Source organism: Acomys russatus, unplaced genomic scaffold (genome assembly GCF_903995435.1).
Source record: "Acomys russatus unplaced genomic scaffold, mAcoRus1.1, whole genome shotgun sequence".
NCBI lineage: Eukaryota > Metazoa > Chordata > Mammalia > Rodentia > Muridae > Acomys > Acomys russatus.
The window spans coordinates 60384-88036 of NW_026131834.1; the positions used below are offsets into that span (position 1 = coordinate 60384).

The following is a 27653-nucleotide window of genomic DNA, read 5'->3' on the forward strand; positions in this document are numbered from 1 at the left end:
GGGACAGGCATACAATCAGGATGTGAAGAACTTAAGCTGCAGAACAAGCAGGTAACTTATATTGCTAATCCCACCATATGGAAATATCTCTGAGACTGGCTGAGACATGAATGTATAGGCATAGACAATGCTTCTTGTTGGCTACAGAACCCCTATGAATTACTATTAGATGCAATCCTTTATATGGCATGAATGAAGATTGACAGATGTCTTTTTTTTTTTCCTGTTCATACAAAGAACAGAAAACCAGCCTTAATTGTTCTGTGCATCACACACACCTTATACACTCATAATTTTAGGACTGTATAATGCTTGTGAGAAATTACATGCTTTCAGAACACAAGAACTGGACACTGATGTTGGATCAGACATAACAGGATGCATTCCTCACAGCATGCTGGACATTGACATCCTGTGTCCTTTATGTTCCAGCACCAAGCGCTTCAGTTGCTGCTCCTCATCAGACAGGATAGCTCCTAGGACACTTTCAAAGAAAGCTTCCAATCCCAATTGGCACAGCATTTCATACTGTCCCACACAGAACTTTAATTAAACCTGGAATTTTGCAACATTTAGAGGCTGGACCACAAATGTGATTCCTAGCTTGTTTAACCATTTCTCCAATTTTATTTGGGCCCCTACTAGGTAGTATTTGTCCCTAATCCGCCTGAAGTAACCTCAAGAGAATGACGCCACATTTCCCTTAAGGGTGGTCAGGTAGGTTTTTGGTTGCTTTCTTGGGCAATAGAGGGTTATTATCAGTGGTAGTTGGTTACACATTATTATTGGACTTAGTTAGAAAGAAAACAAGGTCAGACTCAGCGGTGTCTCTCTTTCCCTTATCTTACATTCTTAGGTTTAGAGATAGGGGTTGAAAAGAAAGGAGGTATATAGAAATATATAGGGAAGATAGAACAAAAAGTAGATTAGTGAATCTACTCCTGAACTTAATGCCTCAATTTTCACTCACAAGGTTATGTTTAATTCACTGGTATAGTATTTTGTATATAGATGTAAAATAAGTTTAATTCTAGATACAATGATATAGAATTCAAATGTAAGTTTATTTTTCACACACACACACACACACACACACACACACACCATATATATACATACATATATATGAGGTATTGTACCCATGTAACTCAATTATAATACAAGGTTTATTTCCAATACTTTGAAAGTGCTATTGCAGTATGTTTAGGATAAATAAGTTATACAAGTTGATTATTAGCTTATCAGATCATGGTCATGTCAATTGCTGGTCTACCTTTACCACAAGAATATACATCTTTGGTGTGACAGATAGGTGTGATTCTATAGAAAGATAAGGTAGGATATTTAGATAAGGACTTCAAAAACCTGAGAGACATGCAGAATATGGCATTTAAAAGGTATTTTATTACGTTAAAGCTTCACTGACAATGGGACAGGTTAACTCCTGGCAACTCCTCGCCTACCTCAAAGAGGATGATGACCATCAAAGAACCTCCTTATGGAGATGGCTTCAAATGTGGCAAAGAGGTTATGGGGAAAATGTCCTCCTTTCTACCACAGACAGAATTCTGCCTGAAAAGGGGCAAGTTTGGATGCAGGCCGTGTCAATGGCTAAACTCTGCCAAGACAGGGTAAGCAAGTCCTCAATAGTTCCTGCCTCACCAATATGTCTGTCAGATAAATAGGGCCAGAAGGCTGAAAAAGATGCTCCAACATAATAGAGTATTTTGGGTAACTGTTTGGGTAGCAAATTGTCTCTGAAATCTTCTCATTTGGAAAGCTACTAACCTGCATTCCCGGCATACTCAGGTAATGAAATTTATTCCTTCTCTAGTCTCTGATGGAGTTGAAGACCAGGTGGCTTAGTTTTACAATGAAGCTTAGTTCTTCAGGAGTTAAGATATTTTTGGGTCTAGATAGATATTTTAAGTTGATAATGACAAGATGTGATAGAGATTGATTTACATTCAGAATTTTAGACACACCAAGACAGGAAAGATGTTTTCTTCAAGGCTGTCAAATACAAATAGCCAAAAACTAAGAATATAACATTTATATAATTCCTGATTGTGTCATGGTTCTTCTTGTTATAGGTAGTTTATTGTATATATGTGTAATAATATAAGTGTATATGTAAAAAAAGAAAAAATGTTTCTAAAATAAAACAAGCAAAAATGCAGGGCAAGCTTGACGCCATGTAGTAGTGAAGCACACCTCCCAAAAACAACACTTACCAATTCTCCTCAAATTATTATGCAAAAAAGAAACAGATGAACAGTCCCATATTCCTCCCATAAAGTTAGCATTGCCCAGAAATCAAAAGCAGACCAAGCATCATCATAATAAGATAATTATAAGAAATATCTTTGATTTCTGTAGATGTAAAAAGTATCAATAAAATTTTTCAAAACTGTATTCAAGAACACATCAAAATAATTATTCATTACAATAAAGTTGGCATACTGGCAGAGATGCAGGCATGGTCTGGCATACCCAAAGTATTACATGTAATCTACTGTATTAATAAAGGACAGAGACTACATCACCACCTCATGAGATAAAAATATGCTTTTGAAATTGTTGGAAAACACAGTTGGAAGCAAAGGGACACATAGGATCCTGTTCAGCACAATAAAGATAACATATGAAAAACCCACATTAAACACCACCCCAGACAGACAAACTCTCAATGCATTTCTACTATATCAGGACCAATGCAAGTTTGTCTCTTCTACCATATTGTTCAATAAAATAGTCCAAGTCGTACCTCGAATAAAAGCAGAAGTGAGTGAGTTAGATGGGGCACACATAATACAGGAAGAAGTCAAGTTCTCTTTATTTGCACATGATAAGTTTATATACATAAAAGACTAAAGACACCACCAAAAATCTCTGGCAGCTGCTAAATATATTCAGCATTGTATTAGAATAAAAATAATGCACAAAACATAGTTACCTTCCTAAACACAAATGCCAAACACATCAAGGAAGTAAACAAGCAATCAATACTTTTTACAGATTCTCACAAATATCATAAGATAACTATAACCAAGGAATTGAATGACTTCTACATTGAAGACTCTAACCTTCATGAAAATAAAGAAAAGGTAAAATAAGCTGGAAAGGCCTCTAATGCTCAGATCTGCAAGATTAATATGGTAGAGGTGGCCATCCCACAATAGTTCAAAGAAATTGAAAAATAAATCTTAAAATTCATAGGTCCATATAAAAAGAGCCAAATTAATCTAAGCAATCACAAACAAAAATAATACTGCTTGAGGTATTACCTTCACAGATTTCCAGTTAGACTACAGAGCTTTGGAAATAAAAAAATAACATGTAGTATTGATATTTTAAAAAGATTTATTGACTAGTGAAATATAGTTAAGCACCTATACATAAATTTATACCCACACACCCATGTGTCATCTAACAAAGAAGTCCACAGTACACAGGGAATTGACAGCTCCGTGGAGAGGAATGAAATTCCATCCTTTCCTTTATTGCTGCAAGCTGTCGATATAAAATAGTACAGCCTCTAGCACCTAAAAGTGCATAGAAGTTATAAAAGACAAAAGGGAGAATCCCCAGATAACACTGCTTGAGGAAAGGGTAAACAAAATTTGGTGTGTTGATACAATGGACTTGAATCCAGCCATAAAAAGAGGTGGAACACTGATACATCCTAAAGCATGACTAAACATTAAACTATGAAAGAAGCCAAATGCCCGAAGAATGAGATATTTCTATGTTAGGTGATTTCATTTCTATTAAATACCCAGAATGATCTGGGTGGTGGTGGCACGCACCTTTAATCCCAGCATGCAGGAGGCAGAGGTATGTGGACCTCTGTGAGTTTGATGCCAGGCTGTCTACAGAGCTAGGTCCAGGACAGCCAGGACTACACAGAGAAACTCTTTCTTGAGCTTGAAAAGAAATAAAGAAACAAAACAAAACTGAGAAAGTTAGATTGGTTTATAGGCTATTTAGTCATTAACCAAAGAGACCTATGGAAAACCATGAATATAAAAGGCTATACCAAGGCTATTGGTTTCTCTACACAACCTGAAGAATAGGTCTGACTTCTGAAGGTAACACTTCTGTCATTGAACATGAACAGGCTGGGCTGGTGCCTAACTAGTTAGTGTGGTGAGGGGTAGGGCCTGGAGAAATAAAGGGTACCTACTAATGGGGAAAGGGTTTCTTCTCAAATGGCAAAAATGTTTTCAAAACAAATAGGGTGGTGGGTTCATAACATTAATAACATGCTAAGTAAGCCCTACTAGATGGTATACTTTAAAATAATAAATTTACTACATGAATGTATTATATATCACTAGACCTCTTATCATCATCATCATCATCATCATTATTATTATTATTTAATGGTTACATTTGTTTGCTGTGTTTGTATGTTTTGCCTTTATGCATGTATGAGCACTGTGTGCATGTCTGGTGTCTGTGAAGAAGGTTCTGGTTTCCCTAGATCTGTATTTACAGATGGTTGTGAGCTGCCATGTGGGTTATGTTGGGGTCACAGGGTTTGTAGCTGAGAGATATTGAGGATTGTTTCTCTCCTCAAGTAGCATGCAGAGTTCCAGTACTATGAACTCTGGTTAGAAGGGTCAATAGTCTGACTCAACACCAGACAATAGCCTATTTGCAGCTTTCCAAGTGTCTTTTTGGTTAATGATTCAACAGGCTGAAGCCCTTTCCTGGCACTGGAGGTTAACCCTGTGGCACAAGATGTGTAACTAGAGACTCGCCTCCCTTGTTAGATTTTGGCTCCATTTGGATTCCTTTCATGTTAGTATGGGAAGCTTCTAGAGTAGTCTGTTTCCAAATAATTTTCCAAAGGACTTTCGTGTTGGGTTTCCCTCCCCAGATCCCCTCCTTTACCCTTCTCTCCCAACTCCTCTCATTAAATCCTCCTATTCTAGTTTTTATTTCTTCATAACAGTATATATTAATCCCCCTTCCCTGGGAGATATTCCCCTCCCGCCTGATCCCTACTAGGTCACAATCCTCTGTGGCTATTCAGGTTGTAGTTCCCATATCACAACCTTAAAAACTAACATCCTGAAAAGAGAAAACATAAAATATTTGTGTGTTTGAGTTGAGGTTTGCTAACTCAGGATGACTATTTTTCCTAGGACAATCAGGCCAGTCTCTGGGGCACATATTGTCAGGGCTTCGGGGCTACAAAGGATCTGAACCATCCGCCAACTTAACACGGTATTTTGTCATTGGACAGACGCCATGCTGGTAGGTCCAATCAAGAGTGGCAATTAACCTTGCTTTGCACATGCTCTGAGCAGGGTAGGCTCCTGTCACTGGACTCTGACCCGGGCAAGCACAGAGCACAGGCATGGTGCTCAGTTGCTGAACATCATTGTGAGCTCATAGCCTGTCACGGTGACTGAGCCAGTGCAGCCATATGTGTAGGTGATGAGCAGAGATTATTTCACACTGAACCAAGTGCCTGCCGTAGCAGGACGTGCATGTGGCTCAGTGGAAATATTTGTCGGTTTTTTTCAAAAAAATTAGTGCAGAATTTGGGGGTCAGAGGGAGGTTAAAGGGGAGGGAAAAGAGGGTAAGACAGGCCTGGGTGGCCCTGAGGCCACCATGCTTGAGGACATGGATTACGACGCTGAGACCTCTACAGCCCAAAACCCAGCACGCTGGTACACCCACCTGTGCTGTGGGCGCTTATCTAACAAAAAGAAGAAACTTCGACTCCGTCTCATAGGCTATGACCCTGTGGGGCTACTCCAAAGAGCGGCCAGCATGGGTGACTTGGATGCAGTTGAACAACTCATCAACTCCAGTCAGTGTCACGTCGATGAATGTGATAGGAGGAACAGGTAACCAACCTGAAAAGGCTGGGGAGTCGGGAAAGGGCAAAAATCCGTGGGGATACTCAGGGCCAACCAGGGAGAAATACGACCTTCCAGGGCTGCATCCTGAGGGAAGGAAGAGGTCCTGCTTAGTTGCTTCTTTCACTGCGACCCTGGGTTTTCTGCCTGCTTTATGCTCCTACGCATAGGGGATCTACACACCTTGGAAGGGCAGCTCCTAGGCAATCTATAAGGAAAGAAAGACAAAAAACTTCATCTACTTTACAAATCCTTTTCTGTTGTCTCTTCTACAGCACTTTATTTTTGTTTGTTTGTTTAATCACTTTACAGCCTGATACCAACCCTTCCCTCCCCTCCTCCCAGTCCAGCTCTCTGGTCCCCTACCCCATTTCCCTCTCTCCTTCTCAGACAAGGGGAGGCCACCAAGAGGTACCAACCCATCCTGGCACCTCAAGTCACAGCAGGACTAAGCTCCACCTCTCCACTGAGTCCTGGCAAAGCAGCCCAGCTAGGGGAAAGGGACTCAAAGGCAGACAGGAGTCAGAATCAGGCAACAGCGCCTACCCCCACTGTTAGGGGACCCATTGTTGACCAAGCTGCACATCTGCTACATATGTGTAGGGGCTCTAGGTCCAGCCCGTACATGCTTTTTGTTTTGTGGTTCAGTCTTTCTGTGCCAGGTTATTTTACTCTGTAGGGCTTCCTGCAGTGTCCTTGACCCCTCCAGCTCCCTCTACACTTTCTCCCACTCTTCCACAAAACTCAACAGGCTCTATTAGTTGACTGTGCGTCTCTGCATCTGTTTCCTTCAGCTTCTGGATGAAGCTTCTCAGAAGACACTTATGCTAGCTTCCTGTGGGCAACCATAGTAGCATATCATTAATAGTGGCAGGGGTTGGCTCTCTCCTACGGGGTAGATCTCAAGTTAGGCCATTCCAATGATTTGCCATCCCTTCAATCTCTGCTCCATCTTAATCCCTACACTTCTCGTAGGCAAGTCAGCAACAGAGAATAAAGTTCAAATCAAGCAAGTGTTCTCCTGTTATTCAGACAGGCTGGTGTGAGCAGGGAGGATGGTTGTGATAGAGCACTTACCTAGAATGGGGCAGCCATGCACTGTATCCCTAGCATATCTAATGAACACAAGAGTAGAGGCAGAATTACATAAGGGAATTCCAGCTAAGTAGCTACTTATATGAGAAGGAAATGAACATCGTACTGCATGTTCTTTACAGCTGAATGTGCTTTTACATAGTAGTCATAACTTCTTGAAATGTCCTCCCAATCTGTAGGACTTCACTGCACTACGCGTGTGCCCACAACCATGTGGATGTCGTGACGTTGCTTTTACAATACAACCCCAGCATTAATATCCAGGATGACGAAGGCTGCACACCTTTAATTAAGGTAACTGTGGACCATCAGTTTTGGTATGATATAGATGAAATTTGGTCCTTGTTTGGTTTCTGTTGTTGTTGTGATAAAGCACTGACCAAAACGAAATCAGGAAAGAGCAGGATAATTTGGCTTAAATTTCCACATCTCAGTCCATCATTGAGGGAAACCAGGGCAGGAGCTCAAATCAGGAACCCGAGGGAAGAGCTGAAGCAGATACCATAATGGACAGGGGATTGCCGCATTTCCACGGCTTTTTCCAAGGCTTGCTAAGTTGTTATACAATGCAGGGCCACATGTGCGAATTTGCCACCATACCTAAGAACGTGGGCCCTCTCACATGAATCCATATCAAGAAAATGTTCCAGGGACTTGCCCAGAGTCCGGACTGATAGTGGCAATTCCTCAAGTGAGGATCCCTCTTTCCAGGTGTTTTCAGCCTGTGTCAATTTGGAAAAAAATAAAAAAGACAAACAGCATTTGAACTACAACAACAACCCCCACCCAGCACAGATCTAAATACTTAGATGATCTAGGTGTGTTGGCACACTCCTTAAATTCTACCCCCTTGGAAAGCTGGGGTGGGGAGATTATAAGTTCAGGCAAGGCTGGGGTATACTTAAGGAGAATGAATTTAGGCAAGCCTGTGATACTTAAGAAGACCCTGTCTCAAAAAGAGGGGATGATAGGCATACCTGAAACAATTTGTCTCATCTAAGTGTAACTATCTAGTGCAGTATCTTGACTTCTTTGAACCGAAGGTATATCCCTTTCTGCAATACTCACAGGCTGCCCAACGAGACAATCTGGAATGCATGTGTGTGCTGCTGCAGCAGGGGGCTGATCCCCACCTGAAAGATTTTAGTGGTCATGCAGCCCTCCACCATGCTGTTTTGAGAGGTAACATTGCCACTGTTGAGAAGTTGCTTGAATTCAATGCAGACATTGACGCTAAAACAGAGGTAAAGATCAATCAACTTCATTTTATTCCCAGTCACTCTTATCATGACACTCAGATCCATGTTCCACACGCCAAAGCTCAAGCTGTCTCACTGAATCTATTCACGGGAAAACATTTGTCTCCAAATGTGTTTTTCATATTTTTTGGTTGTTAGTGAAAGATAGCAAAACACAACATAGCTTGTCTCAGAATTGGGCTTTATTTTAAAATTCAAAATATAAAGAATTTGGGCCCAGACAAACACCACAGCTACAAATAATAAATATAAATAAATGTTTTCATGTAACTGTTTGTAGAAGTTACTGGTATGGTTTTTGGCTCAGAGATGAGGGTGGAGAAAGGACAATGGAACAGGCACACAAGTAAATTTGGACATGTGACCATTGAAGAAAACGTATCAAAAAGATGTTATTTGTGTAACTTTTGGAGATTTTTGGTGAACAAAGGAAATGCTTTTGAGTTTGGTAAGCAATTCTTAGTTGAGAAGAGAAATATTTTTGAGTTATAGAGACAGAAACTATGCTCCAGGCACCTGCTGAGCACACCCACTCAGCAGAGGCATGCCCAGCCTTTACTCCATGTTTTAGGGTTGGGGGAATGGAAGCTCACCTCCATGGAGCTAAGAAGCTTGACCAGTGAGTGTTTATAGAGAGTTCTGAAGAAGAGTGGTGTTCACAGGCGATGTTGGACAGGGGAAAGCTGTGTGAAAGGAAAGAATGCTGCTGTATGTGGGAAAGTACGCCAGGGGCTCTAGGAACATTGATGCTTTGTGACTCTTTACAGCATGTATGTATGTTTACAAAATAGGTGGTGAATTTTCAGTTGAATAATGAATCATTTTGTAAAATATATATTTTTTTCCCTTTACAGTATGGCTTAACACCTTTTCAGCTTGCCATATGTGAAAATGACTACCAGATGGTAGACTTTTTAGCATCAAAAGCTGCAATTGCACATAGAGTAGCTGACCCGAACAGGTACAGATTTTTCTTTTTCTTTCTTTTTTTTTTTTTCTTCTTTCCCCCATTCTTCAGTACTGTTCTTGAGGGTGGCAATTGATTAAGTCAAAAATCCTAAAATGAAAGGAGGAAAGTTGGCAGAAATCCACAGACACACAGTGAGGATGCCTAGCACACATGGAGTGTGAGCTGGAAAAGGAACTGTTGTGACCACAGCAGAGCAGTGTGCATCGGGGATCAGCCAGTTCACACTACGAGCATTCAGCCAAGCACAAGAATGAGCTAGATCAATGTAGCTTGGTGCTACACTGCAGAATCTCTGCCTTTTCGGCGGCGTGTGTCACTAAGGAAAAAGCCCCACATGTTCTACCATGGATATACATCCACAGTGCCTAAGCCAGAAATTGTATAACCTCTGTCTGACTCAAAGGATTGCAGCATTAGCCATTTCTTTAGACTTATACAGTCCATAATCACAGGTAACAAATGGGCTTTCCTAAAATCCGTTTGAATCTTGTAATGTTCAACTCAACAGAAAACTACCTTTCTCTAGGTGATGTCCTCTACAGCGTCATCCTCTAATTACCCAAAACCTTTCGTTATTCTGCAGTTCAAGGCGCACGTTTTCCTCCCCATTTCAGATGACGTTTTCAAAGGGGATTTATGAGTAGTTAGCGTCTTTCTGCAGATTCTGGCACTTCAGCATTCTAAGCCTTGCCCCGATTTCTGTTAATGTTTAGCTCTGAAGCAGCTTGTTCCTACAAAGGCATGTGCCTCAGTCCATATGAAATCACCTTTTTATGCTGAAAATTTCATTTTAGTTCAATTGTACTTATTTTATGTTTAGCCATTATTTCCAAAGTAACAGCTCCGTATTTTAAGATGAGCCTTTCTAGAGTTAACCACTCTCATTGATAGCAATCTACCAGATCCTGCTTATTCAAAACTTCAATGTTTTAAAAACTGCATGTGCATGCAAGGGTGTGTGTGTGTGTGTGTGTGTCAGTTTGTGTCTCTGTCTGTGTGTCCATGCGTGTAAGAGTACTCCAAATGTAGTATCTGAGGAGGACAGTAGAGGGCATCATATCTTGTGCAGTTGGAGTTAGGGATGTTAATGACCTATCTGGCATGGGCACTAGGGACCAAACTTTGGTCCTCTTCTGCATGAGCAGCTAGTTGACTTCACTAGTGAGCCATCTACCCATCATCACATTCAAAACCTTTTGCGGAATGTACGTGTGAGGCTGGTCTTCAGGGGGAGTGACCAACTTTAGGCCTTCTCTTGCCTTTTCTGGCCATAGACATGAATTAACACCATTCTCAATGATGAGATCAAGCTATGGAAAGACACTAGAATTGTTTTCGTTCTTTCACCCCACATTTTCCTGAGCAGCTGCTTTCTATCCTGTGTAGCACCTTTTTTCGTGTGGTGGCTGAACTCATACTGCTCTTGCCCTTCATGGGCAATAATTTCCCACTGCTCACTCAAGCGGTGTGTTATGAACTATTTAAAATGGCTTGAAGGTACCAAAACTGCAGCTTCTGAGAATGAAGGCAGAGGGATGCTTAGGAGCAAGAACAATGTTCATTATCTACAGAAGCCCCTTCTTAGTAGAGAGCATTGCCTTCAATGAAATGCCTCCCAAGTGTCCTGACAGAGATAGGGTTGAGGTGCCCTAGAGACATAGGCCGATGACTGTAACAGGAGCACTAACTCCATGAGCACACAAATACAAAGTTACTGCAGCCATAAAACAAAGCCTACAGAAGGGCCACTGCCCACATTCTGTGTGTGTGTGTGTGTGTGTATGTGTGTGTGTGTGTGCACACGTGCACGCACTCACACATGTGTATTCACAGGTGAGCATGCATGCATGTGTGTGTGTATGTGTGTGTGTGTATGTGTGTGTGTTGGTCTTTTTTTTTTTTTTAATAAAAAACCAAACTGTCTTCATTTATTCTTGAGGCACACAGATCTCTGAGTTCAAGGGCATCATGGTCCATGGAGTGGGCTTCAGGATAGCTTGGCTACCTAATGTAAAAGTAACACTTATTTGCCTGATGCAGTTGTCATCTTGGAGGCTTATTGTCTCAGTCGGCTACCCTAGGCCTAGTCCTGGAAGCTTCTAGTCTCCATACAATCTAATCTAGGCCTAGAATGTTTTCTGACTCTGAGACTTACTGCTAAAGAAGATCACCCTTTCTAGCTCTTTCTTAACTCTGGCTGGCTGGTTCATCCCAGCTGTTCTGGCTCAAAATCCTCTCCAAGCTGACTGATTCAACATGGCTTCTCTCAGTCTGTCACTGAATTGCTCGGCTTGGCCTCACTAACTTTAACAATCTGTTCTAATCTTCTGGCTCCTTCTCATTCTGTGCCTCTGTCTGCCTTCACCTGTGTCTAATTTGTTCTCTCTTCAACCTGTCTCTGTAAAACTCTCCCAGCAAAAACGCCTCTGAATTCCACTAACTAAGTTTCCACAGACTCAACCTCACTGCACTGCCTGAATGAACCACGCTGCCTGAACAGAACTGACTAGAATTCAAAGAGATCTGCATGCCTCTGTCTCCTGAGTGATGATATTAAAAGCCTGTACCACCACACCTGGACCTAAGCTTTTCTATACCCAAAACTTGCTCTGTACCCAGCTGTCCTTGAACTCAGAGATCTGCTTGCTTCTGTCTCTTGGGATTAAAGATGTGTCTGTATTAGAGCTGGATCACACAGTCCTAGAAGGACTTTGGATGTGATCTCGTGCCAGAGCAGCCATGTTCTGAAATAAAATTCATCTACAGTTTCAAAAATTGTTGTAAATATCTAAACTAAGATATAGTAAACACTCAAATATAAAGTGCTTAAAACACCTGTTAGATGCTCCCTTATAATAATAAAATGATAACTTTTAATCATATGTCACAGTAAAGGAACACAAGCTGAAGACCTAGAAGAGAAGCACGTTAGATTCAGTAAAGGTAAGACTTTTCCTAACCCTCAGAAAGGGAGCCCTCTTCCACTAACATCTGATGTCAGCACATCAAGTCTCATGTGGACTGTTTGTATCCTCTTCCTCTGTGGCCTGGCAAGGCTTTGGCGGCATCCCTGGCACTTGCCCTTGAACTCTCAACTCTTCCCTTTAGTTTTGCTAAGTAGAACAGGGTGAGGTGAAGCACTATTTGCAGGAAAAAAATGGACAAGAAGGGAATTGAGAAAATGATGTCATTCTGTATTTCAAAGTGTTAACTGTTTTCCTATTGAGTCTGAAGAGACTTTGTGACAGTGGGACACTGCAGAATTCGTACTTTCAGCAACTGCCCTCATAGTGTCTTTTATACCTAAATTGCCATGCGAAATCACACTAGGTATTGAATTCAAATGACCTTTCCTCAAAAGGTAAGATGAAGAGAGTCAATATTATTGTAATGTAGGTAACGTTTATGCCACTTTACTCTGGATTTTGTTGTTCTTGGCATTCCTGGAGGTGAGGATGACTGAGTGCTCCCATAAGGTAAGCATATGCTTTACTCCTGAGCCCCAGTCCTAGCCCATTCGTTGGTAGGACATGTGCCCTTCTTCATTCATGAAGAATGCTAAGGAGGTACATTGAGATTCTTACTTTAAACAAGATGAAAATGAAATATTTTTATTTTCTCTGAAAGCATACTGTTGGTGCACAGTGGAAGCCTAAGTGAGTTCATAGTTTATGCATGTAAACATGCAAAAATAATTCCGTGTCTGAAGGTGACCCATGGAATTTGCTGGCCCAGGCCATAGCTGTTTCTCTGCTGCTCTCTCACTGTGAGGTAAAGCTCAGGGTGCACTGCTACCAAGGAATGAGTCTTTCCAATAATTCTTTTCATGAGAGATCATGGTGCTTTCATGAGCATCCATTCAGCTTCTCCTAATGTTGGGAACACTGCTGGAAGTAAGGAGCTTCTTCTCACAAAAGGGAAAAGGAGTGGAGGCATGCTGTCCACCCTTGAGCTGTATTGTGATGGCCTTTGTTCTTGGTCCATTTCTTTCTGCTGTGTTTGGTCTTGATACAAAGAACAGTAGCTATACATCTAGTCACTGTGGTAGAAACTTTCATCATAAACTGAACAATTTCAACTGAATACTGGGCAAGGTCCTTTGTCTTCATGATGGAAACATATGCATATACTCTCACTTCTTTTCCAAATCTGGATTTTTGGGGGCTGGGAGTTGAGACATAGTCTCATTATTATGTAGCTGTCTGTACTAAAAATCACAAGACCCACCTTGCTTTGCCTCCTGAGTGCTGAGATTCACATTCTATACTCTTTTTTTTCTACTATCATTAGCCCAGAGTTATTTTGTGGCACAGTCAGTTGATGATACTTATTCTTGTAAGGATTCTTCTCTCTAGCAGTCTGAAACAGTTCATTCCAGATCACCACAATTGCGTGTGGGTGTTTACTTTTAGGTAGTACTGTTTGATAAATTACTGTCTTTTTGATTTGAATAGACAGAAAATGGAAGAGTTCCACATGAAGTAGTTGCCTACAAGTGAACATTTACACTAGAATGGAATCCAGATCTGTATCAAAGACACTGATAATAACAATGAGTCTCATCATTTTCAGAGCTTACCTTTTTCTAGATTTGTAATAAAACACATTTTGTTTTAAGTTGTAGAAACGCGTTATTATTATACAGCTGCAATTCCTTCCTGCAGGTAAGGATTAACAATACATTAATACTAAGGAAATTCATAGATAAGAAGCTAATTCTTGTTGGGGTTTCTGTTTTATATACATAATTTTTCCTTTGCCTTACAGTCCCCACTGCATTATGCATATATGTTTAGCTTGAAACGTTGCTCAGTGTTGTTCATATGCACATGAGGATTATACTCTCTGTTTTGGAAAATGAGCCTCTTGGTGTTAACCATGAACACTGATGTCCAACTAACACTCCTGGCCTTTTCAAAACCTTTCTGAAATCATCTTATGAGACCAGACCCACATGTCGAGTTCTCCTTTCAGACATTTGTCTTTCCTGAGAGCTTACATAATTTGGAGTCATTCTGGGTTGTCAGACCATACTACAAGAAGACAGCAGATTTCTTTCCTCTGTTAACACCACCTTAACATGCCAAGGCCCCTTTTTTGAGGTGTGGCACTCTATCCTAGATGGTGGGAGACCTCCATGTCTTCCTTCTATCAGAGTGCTCCATCCATCAATTGTCCATTCACATGACCTGTTTTCCACAGTAATGGATTCTCTGACGCCTAACAGATTATCTGAACATAGAGAGCCAGACTACAACATAATTAGTATTTATCTCTCTGTAAAAGGGAACCTTATCTTCCATATCAATTAGTTCTGTTTCAAGCCAGTTCTGTGTTCACTATGACTGGTTACTTCCATTATAGAGGACAATTATGTTTTATTTTTAATGGGTGGGGCTATGTACCAATGAAATATTTGTTACACATTTTAAATACATTATTTACTCCAAGTTGAAAGATATAAAAAATCATCACAGCTGATGTTCCAAATTAAGATTCATAATTGCCAGTAGCTACAACTGTTTAAGACATACACTACATAAAACACATGTTAAGTTCTACTTGGAATTCTAACCAGTTCCACGGTTTAAAAAAAAAAGAAAAAAAAAGAAAAGAAAGAAACCTAAAATTATCCAGTAAGTTTTATGATTGTTTGCTCATATTATTATCCTGTTAAGTTTATAGAAATGCTAGTTTGCTATACAAACAAGCAGATAATGGTTTTAGAATTCACTCATGAATGGGCCCAAGGAATAGACTGAACCTAACCAAAGGTGCAGTGGGCTGTAAGAGTGCTAACAGACATAGAAATCAATTGTTTGTTTGTTGGTTTTTGGTTTTTCAAGACAGAGTTTCTTTCTATAGCCTTGGCTGTGTTAGACTCTCTTTGTATATCAGGCAGACCTTGGGCTCACATGGCTCCTCCTGCCTCTGCCTCCCTGAGTGCTGGGATTACAGGTTTGATCCTCCATGCCTGGCTGCAGGAATTTATTTCAAGGTCCACAAACCAACCTCTTGGGAGGTAATATCACAGTCAGTGAACTAGAAGGTACTGTCTGCTCTAGGGGCCCAGAGTGACATGAGAAATAGAATCAGGGTACTAGTTACATTGAGTAAAAGAATATAAAACCATCAGTTACTACAGCCATCAAAACAAAGGGTGGCAAGAAGCTAGTGTCTTTCTTCATGTGTGTGTGTGTGTGTGTGTGTGTGTGTGTGTGTGTGTGCACATGTGCACACACGCATACATACATGTCTGTGTCTGTGTGTGCTGATTGTGGGGCTAATTTTGTGGACTAAATTCCTCCCTTTTTTTCTACATGAGAAAAACTTATAAGGAAAGTATCACCAAATATAATCAACCAGTTTAAGAACAAAGTAAAAATTGTTAGTAAATTGCTAATGTAATGTATATTAGCAAATAAAACAACAAGAATTCAAAGCATTTGGTAAATGTTTTCATATGAATGTTAAAATATCACTCTTTAAAATATTCCACAGAGGAGTAAGACCAAGAAGACCACTAAAATCCATACTGAAAACATCATCCCAGATCAATACAGGTAAGACTGACTATGAACACTCTACTGGTTCTACCCTAATTACAAAAAAAAATTTTGTTTCTGCAAAAAAACAAAACAAAACAAAACAAAAACAAAAAGGAATTAATAAAAAAATTAAAAAAAAAGAACTAAAGTAAAATATGAATGTAATTTATCCTTTATTAGTTAGGTTCCCAAATATTAGGGATTCAGAATTTTTTAAGAACTTGTTTCTGAAAATTTTTAAATCTCAAATTATATCATCTGGGACGTTTTTATTTAACAAGCACTACTGGTGCATGTAGTATCTTTTTATAAGTAAAAGTATTTTTAACCTAGTCCACATTATGTGTCCTTTATAATCATGTAACAGCAATTTGGGTTTGTTCTAAAATGAATTTTTACTTCAGTTTTTACAATGAACACACTGTATTTTTTTTTACATTTTATTATATATGTCAGTGTCAATAAATGTTATCATGTAAAAAAGTGAAAATGCAATATTCATTACTTTCATTAAGATTTAAGGACTAAATGTGATTAGGGTTATCTGGGTTTTTCCTTTTTATAATTTCTCTCTTTAGACATATAAAAGTAATTCACATATTTTTTTATTGTTATTTTTGATTATCTGCCATTTAAGTGAACACTTCTTGGCATAATAAATGGCAAACTCAACAACTTTCTAAAAAGTGAATGGAGTTTGAGTTTTGTAGACAGTATCGGGGACTGAAAACTGCCATCCTAAGTGTTCTAAGCAAGTGGTCTCCCTGTTGGATAATCTGCCAGCACCCTTTCCCTTAGTTTTACTAATGAGTATAAGATATAGTATACAAGACATCATTTCCAGGGAAAAATGCCACATCATTCTGTAGTACACAACACTGACTGGTCCACTGGGTCTGGATAAGATTGTAACAGTGGGACAACACTACAGAGTTGTATTGTCAGCTAGTGTCATCACAGCATCTCTCACCCCCACCTTGCCTTTTGAAAGGACCAGCAAGTGGGTAATGTAGAGGAATGTAAATGACCCTCTTCACATAAGCGTGAGATGAAATAGTACTGTTGTAACACGGAGGACGTTCTTTTACATTATGTCAGTAGTAGATTTTTCTCTGTGGTGATGAGGATTGACTGAATCCTCCCCCATGCTGAGCTTAGGCTTTACCATGGAGTCACATTCCCAGCACATTTGTTGTGGGACAAATGCTCTGGCCCACCTATAAGCAATGCCAAGGAAGGTATACTGGAGATTTACCCACTGTAAATGAGGTAAACGTGATTAGATTTTCTTCCTTTGTGGAGAGAAGGCTGTTAGGGCACAGTGAAAGCTTGATTCATTCAATGGTTTATATGTGGAAACAAAAGTTTAATTTGAGATACTACTCCCTTGGAACTGCTGCTCCATCCCCAAGGTTCTTTTATGCTTCTCTCTCTGGAGATGCAGTTCCGGGTGCACAACTGCTACGATGAGGAGTCTTTGTATAGCTCTTACCGTGAAAAGCGATGGAAACTGATGCTGGGCTTCTTTGCACTGCACATGAGCTAGGGACTAGAGCTAGAACTGAAGGACCTTTAGCATCTTCCTCAGAAATGGTCAAGAACAGCACACACACTTACTTTTTTGGGTATTTGGCATCCTGGCAGCTAGAAATTCTTTTCAGAGCTGTTTAAGTGCTGGGTCTCCTTGTGTCTCCTGTGTTTGGCTATGCTGCAAGAACTGTCACCATAGATTGAGCTTCCCCGTGCTAGGAATTTTCATCCTCAATGGAGCAAGTTCAACTCAATACTTGCTGAAACCCTTTCCACTTCTGTATGAGAGTAGTATACTCACTTAGATTCTGCCAGCACCATTAGTCCAGAGACAAAAGCAGCAACAGCAACAATTCTGGCTAAGATGCCACTTCCTCTGCCTGATACTGCTCAGGATCATACATGCTTTGTCAACAATTATAAGTAATAACTTCTAATAAGTTTGTCTCTTTGAATTTTAAACATACAAAGAAATGGAAATAAAGAGATTGCCATATAGTTATTGTTTAAAAATCAATATTCACTCTAAAAGCTATCCAGAATTGGTGTCAAGTGTATGTGGTAACAAAAGATTAGCCTTGCCATGTAATCATCATCTTTTCTATAGTTCTTTAATAACAATGCTTTTTTCTTTAGTAGCTGGTGAAACAGACAAACCTTCACTCCGGTAAGTGTGTGAGCATTTTAAAATACAGTGAGTATGGAGAAAATATAAAGTTCAGAAAGTGGCACTCTGTTTTCCTCTGGTAAGACAGTTTCTCCTTTATTTATTCCATCATCACAAGATGAATAATTATTTGTGGAGCACACAATGTTGCAATTTCTGATTACACCGTTGATACAGCCTGAAATACTGTTAGGAATCCAGGGTCAGGGAGATGATTCAGTAGATAAAGTGCCTGGTGAGCATCTTTGAGAATGGGAGTTTAGATGCCCAGAATCCACAATGCTGCCTGATGGTCTCCTGTGCACATGTGCTCCTTGTAGTGAGATGGGAGGTGGTGACAGAGAATCTTCTGGAGTTTACTGGATAGCTAGCCTGAGGCTTGCATTCATGAATAAGGGACCCAGACACAAAACTAAGGTTGGAGGCCAGGGTTGCTGCTCACGTCTGTCCTAGGATCACCACACCTGCACACTGGAATGCATGCACCTAAAATCACACACATACAAATACACTGCACATAACATGCCATGCATATAATATTTGAAAATATTAGTTTTCATGTCAATAATTCAGGTCAGCAGTATGTTTGGGATGAGTTGTCTGCTGAGAAGAATGTGAGTAAAAAGGCAAGGTTCTAGGCTGAAGTTGCTGAAAACAACTTCAGAATGGGCTATGTACAGCTTTTATTCAACAGGAACTTCAATAAGTTCCAAAACTACAGTGAAACCCAAGGTTTGTGGAAGGTAGGAAAGCAGAGGGCCTGGTCCAAAGTTTACCAACCAGAAGCCCTGATATTTGGAGCTGTTGGCTGTAGTGAGGACAGAGTGGAGCTGAGGGCACAGTGTTACTTGCCCTCTAGTCACTATAAAGATTAAGCATTACACAGAAATGAGCATAAAAATTGTCATGTCAGTCTCATCACGTACTTGTAGACAGACTATCAAAAAGCTGCTTCAAATCACCAAAAATGTGATGGCTTCTGAGGTCATTGGCAAATGGATGCTCAGAGGCAATCAATTTCATGCTCTACCAAACCAACTTCTTTGGAGAGACCATGACACTCAATGAAATGCCTAACAATTATATAGACAGAGAAGCAGCCATGGTTCCCTACGGGTGTGGGAAGAAGAATGAAGTAGGAGCATTATGTACATTGAGCACATAAATACAAAGCCATCAGTTACTAGTTACTGCAATCATCAAGTGTGTGGAAGACCCCTCCCTTCTATCTATCTATCTATCTATCAATCTATCTCTATCTTACTCTCTCTCAGGTTGCCTGTTTTGCATATGTCTATGTACAGGGATGAAGACAAGAAGAGGATATTGATGTCTTGTTCTATGGTTGCCTAACTCACCATATATATGTAAAGACTCTCGCTAAAACTGGAGCTACACTAGCAGGAAGCCCAAATAATACCCTGTCTCTGCCACCCGCAGGACCATGTTTAGAAATGAATTCGACCATGTCCAGGGTTTTTTTGTTTTGGGTTTTTTTGTTTGTTTGTTTTTTTGCTTTTGTTTTTGTTTTGTTTTGTTTCTTTGTTTATGCTGAGAAATTAACCTCAGGTTGTTGTGTGTAGGCAGCAAGTACTTATTTACTACGGCATCTCACAAATCATAGGCTATTAGTTTGAGGTTGAAATTCAGCTATTTTATGGATTTTTATATAAATTTATTTACTCACTTTACATCCCTAACATAGCCCAGTCCCTCCTCTACTTTGGCTCACATCCTCCTAACATCTACCCCATTTCCCCCTTCCATTCATCCCAGAAAAGGGGAAGCCCATCTCCATATCAAACCACCCTTTAGGACTGAGACATCCTCTTCCACTGATGCCAGGAAGCCATCCCCAATAAGGGCAAGTGATGAAGAATCAGGCAACAAGAGTGTGTGTCAGGGACAGACCCACATTAAGACAACACTGCCCATTGGTTACATATGTTTACATACAGTGCATGCATGCTCTTTGGTTGGTGATTCAGTCTCTGTATGCCATCATGGGCCTAGGCTAGTTGGCTGTGAAGTCTTCTTGTGGAATTCTTGTCCCCTCTGGGTCCTTCGATCCTTCTCCCCACACTGCCACTAGGCTCCCTGAGCACTCCCTAATCTTTGGCTGTGAATATCAGCATCTGTTTCCATCCACTGTTGGGTGGAGCCTCTCAGAAGACAGCTATGCTAGACTCCCATCTGCAAGCATAGCAGAGCATCATTAATAGTGTCAGGGGTTGGCTCTGTCCCATGGGGTAGGTCTCAGGCTAGGCCAATCATTGGTTGGATCTTCCCTCATTTTCTGCTCCACTGTGTTGTGTGTGCATTGGTGTTCTCCTCCCTCCACCAGAAGTCCTGCCTGACTAGAAGGTGGCCACATAAGTCTCCATATACCCCACTGCTAACTGTCTCAGCTAGAGTCACCCCTATATCTTCCCAGGAGCTTACGCTGTCATAGGTCTGCAGCTTGTCACAGAGGAAACCCCCCTCGGTTTCCTTTCTCTCTTCCAGCCTTCTCACTTCTCATGCCCATCCCCACCCACCCTCATTTCCCTTCCACATCATCTCCTACCCACACTGTACTCTCTCCTCATTCACTCTGATGTCTATTCTGTTTCCCTTTCAGGTGAGATTCAAGAAACCGCATTCGGATCCTATTTGTTCCTTAGCTTTCTTGTGTATGTGGATTGTAGTATCATTTTCCTGAGGAGGATAATATTTTGTAGTTCCATCAATTTGCCTGCATATTTCATGTTTCTCATGTTTTTAATAGCTGAGTATTCCATTGTATAAATGTCCCACAGTTTTCTTTATCCATTCTTCAGTTGAGGGACAACTAGGTTGTTTCCCGTTTCTGGCTCTTGTGAATAGAGCTGCTGTGAACATAGCTGAGACAAATGTCCTCGTGGTGCAGTGGAGCATCTTGATTGTACATCAAGAGGTGGCATTGCTGGGTCTTGTGGTAGAATTATTCCCAGTTTGCTGACAAAGTGTCAGGTTGATTTGCCAAGTGGTTGTACAAGTTTGCACTCTACCAACAATCAGGAGCATTCCCCTTTCTCCAAACCCTGAACAGCATGTGCTGTCACTCAAGTTTCTAAGGGGTGTAAGATGGAATCTCAGAGTTATTTTGATTTGTATTTCCCTGATGACTAAGGATGTTGAGTATGGCTTTAAGTGCTGCTTGGCCATTAGAGATTTTCTATTGAGATTCTCAGTTTAGCATTGTACTCCATTTTTAATTGGATTATTTGCTTTCTTGGTGTTAAAATTACTGAATTTTTCGTATATTTTTGATATTAGCTATTTGTCAGGTGTAAGGGTTGATGAAGATCATTTCCTAATCTGTGGTCTGCCTTTTTTTTTTTTTTTTTTTTTTTTGGCTGACAGTGTTCTTCGCCTCACAGCTCTTCAGGTTCAGGAGGTCTCATTTATTAATTTGTTAATCTCAGAGCCTGAGCTGTTGGAGTACTGTTTAATAAACTTTCTCCTGTGCCAATGACTTGAAGGCTCATCCCCATTTTCTCTTTTAATAGATTTAGTGTATCTGGTTTATGTTGAGGTCTTTGATCCACTTGGACCTGACTTTTGTGTAGGGTAAAGATTAAGATATGTTTGCATTCATCTACATGAAGACACACAGTTAGACCAGCACTATTTGTTGAAGATGCTTACTTTTTCTCCATTGTATGGTTCTGGGTTTGTCAGAAATCAAGTGTCTATAGGTGTGTGTGTTTATTTCTGGCTCTTCAATTTGATTCCATTGATCAAACAGTCTGTTTCTATGCCAATCCCATGTGGTTTTTATTACTATTGCTCTGTAGTATAGCTTGAAATCAGCTACCTCTAAAAGTTCTTTCATAGGACAGGATTATTTTCACCATTCTTGGGTTTTGTTTGTTTGTTTGGTTGGTTGGTTGGTTGGTTTTTTGTTTGTTTGTTTCTCCATATAAAGTTTAGAATTGCTCTTTCAAGGTCTGTAAGGAATTGTGTTGGGATATTGATGGGGATTTCCTTGAATCTGTGTAGATTGCTTTGGATAAGATGGCTATCTTTACTGTGTTAATCCTACCTATCTATGAGCATGAGAAATCTTTCGACATTTTGATATCTTCTTCAGTTTCTTTCTACAGAGACTTAAATTTCTTGTCATAAAGGTTGTTCATTCACTTCCTTGGTTAGAGACAAGGCTGCCTCCTCTCTCTGTATCTCTTCAAAATAGAAGTTAAAGTCCTCGCTAGAGCAATAACTAAAGGAGACCAAGGGGGCACACACTGGATAGGAAGAAGTCAGAGTATTGCTATTCACATATGATATGATACTATACATATGTGACCACAAAAATTCAACCAAATCCAGCAAAAAGTCAGTAGCCCTTCTGTATACAAATAATAAATGGGCTGAGAAAGAAATTAGGGAAACAACACTCTTCACAATAGCCACCAATAATATAGATTGAGATGTTAACATTCGCAAAGACAACCAAAAGCTTTAGGATACCACTTGTCTTCAAATTACACGAATGCAGAATTGGCTGAAGATATATATATATATCTTCAACCGTGTTGCTCAAATGACCAAAGCCACCCATTATGGCATGTTTCTTATTTTAAAGGCTTGATGACAAACCTGTCCCTGATGTTCCTGGGAGTCCAATACAAGGTGATGCCAGTATCTCTGTTATCAAGGTAAAATTCTCTTTTGTGAAATTCATTTTCTTATCAATTTTGTTACACTGTAACAGTAGTCAACCTACCTAAGTTTTATATGGAAAGTTGGTCAGAGGAAAGCATTTTGTAGATGTGGAACTTTCTGCCAATTCTAAATGATCAGTAAGTCCTTGAGGGTCGTCATGGCCCAATAAGAAGCACATGGTGAGTGGGTGGTTGAGTGCAGTTCTCACATAGTAGAAGATGCTTGATGTTTGAAAAAGGATTCTTTGCAGAATGAATACACATCAAAGTGATTTTAACCTGACTGTGATAATAGACCTGAATATATTTTAATGGATCCAATTATTTCAATGATCCAGGAATCTCACAGCTGCCTTTATCCTCAGGATAAATGCAGGGAGCTTTTGGCTTCCCCTGGACATTCCTATTTCAGGATCACATATCAGAGCATCTCCTCTTTCTGCCTTTGCTTCTGTATTTAGACTAACAGGAAACTGTGGAAATTAAGCCATTTGCAATCTGTTCATCAAAATTTGCCTTCTCGAGTGTTTACACGGTGTTTTCTATTTGGTTCCACTAAGAGTATGTTTAAAACTCCTCATCTAGTTAAACAGTAAGAGTCTTTCCCCACAACTAGACAGCAGTTCTAAAGCAAGGATACAATAACTTGTAGTAACACTTTACATTCTGGTGGTTTTGTTATGTGAAAAATAATGTACACTCCCACCCTTTGTGCTACGTTGAAACACTTAAGATACCGGAGGGTTCTAGTCAGATCCTTACGCAGTCCTACAAAGCTGCTTCATCACCATGAGCTGCAGGAGGTTAGGAAACCTGTTGGTGTAACCTGCAGCCCTGGAGTGAGGGCCTGTGTGGATAATAATTGGAATTTAATACATTTTGATGTGACTCAACAGACAACAGGGTTTCTCTAAAGCAGTTTCACAGGTACTTGATATGAGTGACTCTAGTAATTAAATCAGTGTTTATTCAAAAGTGGAAAATAAGTAGGCCTTCTGCCTCCTAACCATGGAAGAGAAAGACTGTTTAAAGGGGCCTATTACTATTAATAAACATTTATACAAGATTTAGAAATTTTAAAACAGTCAGTTAAGTTTAGTCTCAACCAAAAGGCAAAGCCAAGTTTCTCCACTCATGATTTTCTCTTAATCTAGGCTAGAGTAATTGTTTCTCTTTTCAACTAGTCAACATCCTGTAACTAGTAGGAAAAAAGTAGATTTGAAAGTATGTGTCCTAAAGCAAAAGTGTTTAGTTTCAGAACAAAACCAAAAATTAATCCTCTACCTTGTATTGCAGGGATTGTATTGCAGAATAAAGAAAAGAGCACAAGCAGTTGTTAGAAAGTCTCAACTGATGCACGTTCTAGTGGAGAGCCAATACCTGATCCACAGAAGAAAAACACCCATGATGGTAATTCACACTAATTTGAAAAGTAACATATGTGCTTGTTGTGAGGCAAATGAGTCTGTTTGTGTATGTCTTCAGTATTGCTGCAGTGTCCGAGAAGAGAAACCTAGCCTTGAACATTTTTCTTTGCCTCCTCAAACCACACTCCTGGGAAATGTTCCTTTGCCAGTCACGTGATAAGGCAGTGGTTCCCCACCTTCCTAATGCAACTGATAATGGTTACAACCCTTTTATGCAGTTTGTGGTGACCCCCAGCTGTAAATTTGTTTTTGTGGCTACTTCATAACTGTAATTTTGCTAATGTTATGAATTGTATTGTCAATACCTGTGTTTTCAGAAGGTCTTAAGCAATCTTTGTGAAAGGGTCCTATGACCACCACCACCCCCAAATGGGTTACAACCAACAGGTTGAGAAGCACTGCCCTAAAATGTAAGTGATAGTAAAGTAGACTATAGAGTGAAAAGAAAAACCGAAAGTGAGCGTGTTTTTCATAGCAGTAAGGAGACCTCATAAAACTACAGCAAATAAATAGCATAGACCACTGGATTAGTTTTGGCCAACATGAAAGTAACCAAAATATTTGTGTGCTAAATATTGATTTACTTATGTGTATGAATGTTTCGCATGTATTCTTTTGTGCACCTTAAGTGTGTGTGTGTGTGTCTGTGTGTGTGTGTGCTGTGTGTGTGGTGTGTGTGGGTGTGTCTGTGTGTGTTTCCCACAGTCACCAGAAGAGGGGATTTGGTCTCCTGGAATTGGTGTTCCAGATGGTTATCAGCCAATATGTAGGTGCTATGAACCAAGCCAGGTCCACTGAAAGAGGCAAGAAGTATTATAAACTCCTTCGACATTTTTCCAGCCCTCAGAATGAATAATTTTGATATGTAAATAATTAAAGTATAAGCCAAGTTTTAATAAGTGGGAGTTAATAGGCAGGCTCAAGATGGTTTCCTAGCTTCCTGGACCCAAGGTGTCAATATCTGCCAGTTTTTACACATTGAAATCCAGAGACATAAAGACAGGAAGCACACAATGGGAGGCTGGAAAAGTTGGTGCACACCCTTAATCCCTGCACTCATGAAGCAGAGGCAGGCTGGTCCTCTGTCAATTCAGGAACACAATGTTCTCAAATTATTTCAGGGGGGTGGGAGAAGGCAAGGCACATGTGTGCCATAGAAGAAGTGTGGAGATCAAAGGATAATTTATAGGAGTCAGTTCTCTCTTCCACTATTTCAATTTCAGGGATCAAATTCAGGTTGTCAGTCATGCTGGCAAGAGCCTTTATGCACTTAGCCATTTCACTGGCACTGTGATATACAAGTTGACTGAAATTATTGGTAATTCACGCACCACACACACACACCACACACCACCACAACAGGCACGCACCACACACGCACAGAGAGAGAGACAGAGAGAGAGGAACAGAGTGAGAAGGGAGCTCATGTGTCTGAACACTTTGTTACTGTTTGGGAGATTGTTTTAACTTTTGGGGTTTGGACTAGCTAGCAGAAGGTTGTCAGGGGTGGGTCCTTGATGGGCGTGACTACTTGGATACCAGTTCTGTATTATCTGCTTCCCGGTCTCCTGCTATGTGAGAAGCAACAGACCAAAACCACAAACCAAGTCACCTCATACACACACACCACCACACACACACACACACACACACACACACACACTACATTTTCCTTCTCCACTGCCTGCAGCCATGAACTTTCCTCCATTAAATAATTTCTGTCAGATATTTTCATGGCAGCTACAAAAGCAACTACAAAATTAATATCCCTCTTTTCTGTTTTAAACCCATTCAGAAGGAACAAAGTGAACACAAGAGTCTGTTTGCACATCTTACTTAAAGCAATTGCTATCTCCACTACAGACTGTTAATGACTTGCTAAACACATTGAAGCATCTCACTTCATCACTAGGAGCAAAATGAGCAGATTAGACATGCTTCTTATACCTAAGGAAACCTCTAGTAACTGTAACATTACTATTGCCAGAAACCAAACTCAAATGTTCTTTCTTTAAAGCCTAATTCAATTTGGTTTCCAAATAAATATTAAATACTATATGTGATCATGGAGTGTTAGTCAAGCAAGTATAAAACAAGCAGATAGATGTCAAGTACTTTTAATAAACAGAAATTCACTTGCCAGTCATCTCCTAAGAATATAAGTAAACATGCTAAATATGAAAGAATTTTTACAGTGGTTGCATTTTCAGGATGACACAAGAAGTAAATAATGGTGATGGGTATGGTGGCCATGGAGTAGTTACAGTTGGCACGAAAGGAGCCAACATCTTTGACATGCAAGTAATTAGAATACAAACCACAACATCACTAATAGCAATGAGATATTAACAATACCTGAGCCAACTAGCCCAAAAAATAGTGGTCTCCATTTTTCAAAGAACTCATGTGACTTAAATAAAATAGACATCAATGTTCTGATCTTAACCTTGCATAAAACCCAACTAACACAATATTTTTACAGAAGCCATTCCCTAGCCATTGCAGTGTAATGAGTGTAAAATTACAGACCTGAGCTGGACAATTTCAGTTTTGCACCACATGCTAACAGAATACTACATAGAAATCTTTATGAAAAGATACAGAAAGACAAGGTTTACATTGACACAGGCATGTTATAAGGATTGTGCCTGGGTTTGGAGGGAAAAAAAGCTTGCATTCCAATGAGAAGTTCAGAGTTGTCTCCATATTATTTTCATTCTTAACTGCTAACAACCACTAACAACCAATCTCTCTCTCTCTCTCTCTCGCTCTCTCTCTCTCTCTCTCTCTCTCTCCTCTCTCTCTCTCCTCTCTCTCTCTCTCTCTCCTCTCTCCTCTCTCTCTCTCTCATCTCCTCTCTCTCTCTCTCTCTCTCTCTCTCTCGTCTCTCTCTCTCTCTTCTCTCATCTATCTTTTATCTTTTAAAAAATTAAGCACATGTAACATACACAAACAAAAACAAACAAGCACATTATAATATACATATGCCAACAAGGTGGTGCATGGGTCAGAGCACGTGCCTTGCAAGCCTAATAACCCAAGTTCCATCCCACAAACACAATAAGCATAAAATTTCTCACATATGTAATCCCAGCACCCGTAAATCCAGATTGAATGCTGAGACAGTAGAACAGTCCTACAACTCACAAGCCATCCATCCTGGGACACACAGAGCAACAATGAGAGACCCCTGTCTAACCCAATGGAAGGAGAAAGCCAGCTCCTGAAAGTTGTTCTCTGGCAAACACACACGCGCGCACACACACACAACACACACACACACACATGCCAGCACAGCACAAACAAGTATAGAAAGTGCACACACGTGTACACACACCCCAGTAATACTTTTTGAATCCTATGAAACTGTGTATTCTGATAAATTAGTGGTGTCCATACAGTCATTACTAGTCCTGTTGTGTAACAAGTTCAGGAACCAATCTTTAGGATCTTCTCATTTATCTTCAGTGTTTTTGTTTACATGGGGCTTTCCATTCCTTTTGCTAACTGGATTAAGCATACTTAGTTAATGAGTAGGACAGTCAATGGAAATTCATGTGCCATATGAAAACATGTCTATGTCTGACAAATA

General features: G+C 40.1%; 1 protein-coding gene across 1 annotated transcript; it reads left to right on the forward strand.

Moving 5' to 3' along the window:
• Window positions 1-5638: 5638 nt before the first annotated feature.
• On the forward strand, window positions 5639-26362 carry LOC127186543 (ankyrin repeat domain-containing protein 7-like; the record flags this gene model as incomplete). Its single annotated transcript, XM_051142852.1, has 8 exons — window positions 5639-5865; window positions 7152-7266; window positions 8043-8216; window positions 9086-9192; window positions 12092-12144; window positions 12911-12972; window positions 15703-15764; window positions 26272-26362. Coding segments are annotated over exons 1-8 (891 nt in total), but the record flags the coding sequence as incomplete, so codon positions are not given.
• Window positions 26363-27653: the final 1291 nt, after the last annotated feature.